The sequence below is a fragment of the Dermacentor variabilis genome, chromosome 4 (assembly GCF_050947875.1).
Source record: "Dermacentor variabilis isolate Ectoservices chromosome 4, ASM5094787v1, whole genome shotgun sequence".
Lineage (NCBI taxonomy): Eukaryota > Metazoa > Arthropoda > Arachnida > Ixodida > Ixodidae > Dermacentor > Dermacentor variabilis.
In genome coordinates this window covers 20,977,612-20,984,742 of record NC_134571.1, presented here as the reverse complement: position 1 = coordinate 20,984,742, position 7,131 = coordinate 20,977,612, and the positions used below count along the sequence as shown (strand labels likewise).

General features: G+C 41.9%; 1 protein-coding gene across 1 annotated transcript in view; it reads left to right on the top strand.

Moving 5' to 3' along the window:
• Window positions 1-3,218: 3,218 nt before the first annotated feature.
• LOC142578763 (transmembrane protein 185A) overlaps window positions 3,219-7,131 on the top strand; it is a 41,101-nt gene continuing 37,188 nt past the window's right edge. Inside the window, exons 1-3 of the mRNA XM_075688312.1 lie at window positions 3,219-3,632; window positions 3,804-3,980; window positions 5,555-5,762. Coding sequence (XP_075544427.1) covers window positions 3,595-3,632; window positions 3,804-3,980; window positions 5,555-5,762 — 423 coding nt within the window. The 5' untranslated portion in view covers window positions 3,219-3,594. The remainder of the gene's footprint in view (window positions 3,633-3,803; window positions 3,981-5,554; window positions 5,763-7,131) is intronic.

Here is a 7,131-nt window from a genome sequence, read left to right as displayed (position 1 = left end):
ATTTCTGTCCAGGTGAACTGCTATTTTTACCATTGTTTTCTAAACGTAACACGTAATTTTTGCCACAGAAGCCGCCTATTTGCAACATGAAGCTACATAAGAAAATTTTATTGATATCGCGCCATTTTACGCACTCTCCTTGTTCCTGGAATATTTATCAGGGACGATGATAAAAGAAAACAACATTATAGTGAAATAAAACAGGTTTATTAACTGCGTGGCGCGAAGAGATGCATATGACCAATGCAGCTTCTAGGTATATCTAATGGTACATAGACATATATCTCCACGACATATATCTAAGAGAAAAATTATCAAATATTCTAAATGCACTGATTGAAAAATTGAAAACTCCCGACTGGAATAAGCGCCTTTCTTTTAAAAGCAGCCCCAGGTGAACCAATCGACTTTCCGAGAAAAGGAATAAGGCAACAGTTTTTGAGAAAAGATGCACTCTAAAAAAAGCTTACACAATTTATTTATTTTATTTATTTATTTATTTACCCTCAGGGCCTTTCGGCATTAGAGAGGGGATTGGGTTATACAACAATTAAGAAGGAAATAAATCATGAGCTTATACACAATATTTGCGAATTATACAATTATGTTAGCTGAAAGTATGATAAACGCAGTAATAGAACATGGCATATAAAAGTAACATTAAACAAGAAAAAGGAAAACACCAGGAGCAGTTCGTACAAATGTTTGCTATTGTACATTGTTAGCTAGTGCTTTTCGAAAATGATCATTGTTATTAATGGAAACAATGTCAGAAGGAAGGTCATTCCAATCTTTCGACGTACGTGGCAAAAATGAGTGTAAAAAGTGTGTCGTGTTACATGTACCAGTTCTAACTTTATGATGATGATCAGTACGGTGAGATAAGTAATATGGTAGCGACATGAATTTAGGATGAAGTATAGGGTGGTGATGTAGCTTATGAAAAAATGAAAGGCGGGAAATTTTTCGACGTGTTGCTAGCGGTTGAAGACCCAGATTCGATTTCATTGAAGAAACGCTCGCACCACGGTAGTAATTCCAAAGAATAAAACGAGTGGCGTTGTTTTGGATGAGTTCAAGGGAATGTATTAGGTTTTCGTGGTAAGGGTCCCATATAGTTGCAGCGTATTCTAATTTTGGCCGTAACAGGGTTTTATAAAGTAGTAATTTTAAAGGAGAGGGAGCATGAGAAAAGTTACGGCGTAAGTATCCCATCAAGCGGTTAGCTAAGATTAATTATATGTATTCGACGTGATGATTCCATGTTAATTCCATGTGTATATATCTGCCACGCAACAATAATCGTCATCTGCCTTGCTTGCGTTTCCTTTCTTGGAAACGCCGCACCCGCTACTTTCTTGTCGGCAATATGCTATGTCATGCTGATAACGCGCATGCTGTTCGTTATAAATACTAGGAAGTACCGGGCTCGCAGCGTTAAAGAAAGTAAATGCGGACAAGACACTGCAGATGACGTTTAATTATCGTTGTGTGGTAAGATATATACGACTAGCAAAGGGTGTCAACTTTTCTTTGAGTGTATATATTGCCTATGAACTCAGACTGAATTAGGGAGACCGGGAAGTTTTTACCAACGTAATCTCTGTCGCTTGTCTGGCGATCTCCTTCAACCTGCCAGCATGCAGCGAAATGAAGTATAAACATATAGTCTAATTTAATGGTATTTGCTATTCAGATCGTATTCGACCTCAGAATTCACTATTAAAAATTATCGAATAGCCGTTTCCGTTCGAATGTAACGCAAGAAAGACACCATAGACACCATAGCTAGGTGAGGGGCCAACGCAAGTGAGGACTCTTACACTACTCTTGGTTTGTCGTCTTCTCTAGCTTACGTCCGTGTCGTTTTTTGTTGTGCAATATCATTTGAGTAAAAGCCCGGAAAGAGCACTGTGCCTGCCGGTTGCACGGGAATCCTTTCATTTTGTATCAGCCAGAAAAGCTGTCGAGGTCTCACTGAAGAAAAAAGAAAAATACTGCTGTGTGACGAATGAAACCGCTAACGCTTAGATATTTTGCTTCCTAAAAGGGCGCCGAAGGGCAAGAATACAGCCAATGTTCTCAATGTGTCCGATCTGAAGCAGCCCGGAGTTGTGATCGTTATGCAGGAACCTCAATGCACGTGCGCGCACGCACGCACACACACACACACACACACACACACACACACACACACACACACACACACACACACACACACACACACACTCCGCGAGCTCCGCAAGCAATCCGCTAGCTCCAAACATATGTACATGCATGACCTCCGCGACAACCATACTGCCAACCCCGGAGGACCTGTGTTGCACCATTATTTTTCCTTTTGCCAGCAGCAATTCCAGGCTGCAGCGACAGATGGTACTGCAGTAGACCAGCGCGCTCCAGCACTCCCGGTCGTCATCGCAAAAAGAGGCACGTTTTCACTGCCGGACGACACACTACCCTATTCCAGTTCATCATAGTCTATCACTACTCTATGATGCCTAATGTGACGTATAAAAGTCGGCTTCTTTCTGCCATGCGTGCTGCACATACATGAAAACACGAACACGCCGTAACTTTGCCTCCTCATAGAATGAAGGATTAACTCCTGATGTCAGAAACCGAAAACTTATTGTCATTTATTTTGTTCACAATATCGCAGGAATTAAACAAAGATACAGTTATCGCACGCATTTTAGTGTAGATAGTCGCACTACTTAATTTGTGTCATAATAAATGCTAATTGCAAACTTAGCGTTGGCCTATTCCTTCGCCCAGCCAAATTTTGTAGAAAACAACGCACCGCGGCGCATGAAAAGCTTCACCGCTTTCAGAAACTTTCGTTTCTCTGCGATTTTAGCTCTTGCCCTAAAAGCGCTCAGCTTTGACAACTCAACCATGTCAACGGACATTCATCAAGAGCTCGCTTGATTCCAGAGTTTTTTTGTAGGAAACTTTATTACATCTTGCAAGTACAGTTACAGTACAGTACATCTTGCAAGCAGAGTTAACTAGTAGAAGTGTAGCTGGAGTTGTTGCAAGCATTAAAGCTGTTTTCCTTATAAACTTTATGGTCAATTTTAGCTGTCTGCCCATTATGGTTATTACGCGAGATTTGTAACACGCCCTCGGAGGAATTACGGAAGGAAGTTCAAGGATCGAAACACGTTCAAGCAATGGTTCAAAATACTTCCGTCGCTGTGGCTCCTGCAGTGGAGAGTAATCCACAAGCCACCCAAAGCCGTTTTCGTCTCTGGCAGAGCATTTTTTTCCCCCATCTGTTTTTGCACGGAAGGACGATAGCAAGCAATAGAAAGAAGAGCCATCAATGCGTATAATTTAAAAACACTGTCAAGCAGTGATGAGCGAAGAATCCTGTTACATAGTCTCGCGGAACCATGTTATTCAGCGTTGACCATGACCGAAAAACTTGGAAACTTGTAGCGCATATTGCTTGGCGACTGGCGTGGGCCTGCATTGTGCGATAAGTGATCTTTAGATGTAGGAAGTGCAACAGACAAGTGATTTTTTGTTGTTATCGCCACCTCATCGCATGGCGTTCAAGTTGGTTCTTCGTGCCTCCAACCTGATGTTATGAACCTTCAAAGTCTCTTTGAAGACTTCAATCCTAGGTGACCGGCTTACACTGTTCCGAACCAGCATCTAGCGCTCTAAATCGCTTGTCCAACTAAATGGGTCATAACCCGCATCTTTAGTAAACTTTCGCATGCCGTAGGTGCTAAATTTCTAGCTCTTCTGGAGTTCTATTCGCTGATAGAGTTGTTCCTCGATGTCCTTTGCAGTCGTTTTCTAGTTCACTGCTGCCTGCTAGCGTTCACGCTGCTCTTCTCGTTGAGGCTCGATGGCGTCATCTCGTGGAACTACTGGGTCGTGTTCCTTCCCCTTTGGATCTGGAAGTTTATGGTCATCGTTGGAGCCGTGGTGGGCAGCTACGTGTGGTGGACGCACCCACAATACAGGTATTGGAGTGCGATTGCCAGATTGGTCGGACCGTTAAAGGGTGACTTACACTTGACGGGGAGAGTGAAGCCGCAGTGCTCGAACTTTGTTGTGAATTTTTGGGATCTCCGAGTCTAGTTCAGTTGTAGAAGAAAGCACGCACGACTTGCTTTGCACAGCTTCATCTAAATTAGAATTCGTTGGTGGCAATGAAACACGGGCACAGCTATGGAATGGTGGCGAAAGGTGTTTAAATGAAAGACAGCCTAGAGAGAAAGAGGAACTTTAATGGGAGTAAAGTGGAGACTTATGCCGGTGCGATACCGGAGCACACAATGTCTGTGACTGAGCGCACAAGTTGTATAACTTAGAGCATCTGTTTTGCACTGTTAATGAAGTCAACAAAACCTGCAGCATACTTACATGGTGAATTCTATAAATTCTAGACATGCCACTTATCTGAAATTTATGAGGTTCGTGCATATGTATTTCTGTTGCTTTGCGTGGTTTCAGCGCAAGGCTATGGAGATTTCGTGCATTGTAGCCGTGCGATGGTACACACAAGCATGTGTCACCGGAGTTCTGAAATTGTTTAATGTGATAAGCATATTTGCATTCTGAGCTTTCACTTTTGTTTGTAAGACGATGCCAGTGCTAACACTTCTAAAAATTTAAGTTGGGTTCACATTGATCCACTTTCTTGCTCTTCACCATGTGACAGCTTTGCATCTATGCCAACCCTCCAGTCTTGGTTTTTTGGCTCTAAAGAGTAGCTATTAATTAATCATAGCATGGAACCCTATCTGCTGCAGCACACAGGGGATAAATAATGATGTAATCTTTTATTGTGGGGTATTTATTCATATATTTTTTTCGAAGACTGGTTCTTCAGGCTTGGTGTTCCACTCTTTATTAGCAAAGAAGTGTGTATAAAAACATATGACAGGTACAGCCACAAATAATGCAGTTGCACTTTGAAAAACAAAAGCTGTTGTATTTATGTGCCGTGCTAACAAAATTGCATGTGATGGGTATAATTGCAACTACATCGAATGTTGTCCTGTTGGCTAGGTTATTGTAATTCACTACAATATATCTTGTGTAAGTGCCACACATTTTCTCTAGAATCTTGGCTGGGTACGGCCCTCACACGAATCAGGCTGATGACGGCCTGCTAAAGGTTCATAGTGTTTTCACAACTGTAGCAGAGAGTAAGAGAGGCACAAATGACAGCTCTACAGTAAATGACCTCAGATGCTGGCCCATCGTTCCTGATCAGCGCTGACCCAAACAGGACTCTCTTCTCTAGGGGTGAAATGCCACCGTTCTGACTGGAAACACTGCCCACACAGCCGAGATGATGCATCACACAAAGAAATAATGGTGCAGCATCACCGGAAAAGCAGCTAGCATCATAGAGTGACACTTTCCGGGAGGACGTTTCCATCATCTCCACTTTCCGGCAGGACGTTTCGAACTTTTTTTCAAAAATTGTGCCTTCCAAAGTGGCGGTGCTGCCCTTACATAAATATGTATGGTAGTTTATTGCTTAAGATTTCATTGCATTGAATTATTGCTGTTTACTTTTATGAAGGAATGAAGGGGATGGCCAGGTCCACTACCAGGCAATGGTCATCAGCCTGTTCCTGCAGCTGCTGCTCCTCGTCTTTGAGGTGCTTGCCTGTGACAACCTTCAGAATGATCGGCACCTCTGGACTCTCGTCTTTATACCGCTCATCTTCATCTCGGTCCTCTCCATTGCCGTGTGCATCTGGGCAGTCAAGCACGACCGCTCCTTTGAGGTGACTGCAAGTTCTGTTTACTCCCATTACTTTTTCTTTGTTCTAGCTGCCAATGTCTTGTAGGTGCTCTCACTCAGCATTAGTTGTGGGCATTTGCATGGGAACTTCTAGTGGTGCATAATGTGGAAGAAGGTGGCCGGTGACCAAATTTGCTAAGTTAATTTTACTCAATTCAAGTTAAATGCATTGCTTCATGCTTATAAAAGGAATCATGAGTCACTGTGCAAGCCCTCTTCTTATCTTTTTGTTGTTTGCTGTTACTAATTGAGAATTAGATTTGGTCAACAAGCGGCATCTTGATTGCGTTGCAGAGATGTTAAAGGGACAAAAAAAAGAACTATTGAGAAGCATTAGTGAACTACCTTCATACATTAACAAAACAGCCACTCTTACCATTAGAAGAGGCTTAATAAGCCAGAAGAAACGCGAAAACGAAAGATGGGGGTGACCCTACTTTGTTCTTACCATCTCACCATGACATCATGGACTTTGATGCCATCTGTTCAAGCCTAGCTGAGTTTTTATTCGTAAAAGTCAGCCTGCATTGTATATTGTAAAAGATCCAGAGACAACATTCACCAAGTTTCAAGAACTTGTTTAGCCACAACGACCCAAATACGAAAAGACAGTTTGGAATTCACGATGTACCTGTGCCATGATTTCTGCGAAAAAAAAAAAGAAAGCTGAACTTTAGTTTTTATTTTCTCTTCTAGTAACTAACTTTTACCCCCAAATTAATGAATATAAAGATTTGAAAGAATCCTTTATCAGTCTAAACTGATTCTTCTTCTTCTTCTGTGTTCCTTTAAGGAATAACAGCAAACCAAAAGCACCGAAAGCTGGTCATGGAAAGTGCATTGATTTGCATAACACAACGGAAGAGGAACACACATGGAGTGTGTGTGCATTTCTCTTCTTTCGTGTTGCACAAGTCAGTGTGCTTTCTGCTAGCAGGGATGCCATACCAGCTTGCTCAGGCTTTAAATTTACTGAAAGCTGGGCAAGTTATCATCATCATTTATTTTTCCTTAAGGATCCCTGTCGGGGTATTACATGGGGGGGGGAGGGGGAGGGAGGGGGTGTTACTGAAGATAAGAATAGAAACAAATATATGGTTACAGTTTCCTACAAAACTCCGCCTGTGGATTTGTATGAGAACAGAAAAAAAAAATATACTAAGAGGCACACTGAATAAAATGCAAAAGCAAATCAAAGCAAAAGCAACAAAAGCAAAGTCACAATTTGAAACCGCAATCATGAAAGAATGAAAACACAGTAAGGTCATTATCAGGTTAGGGTTTGAGGTGATCAGTAAGCAGCTGTTTAAAGATAATGGGGTTAAGTTCGTTGACAACTCTACGATGGTGCT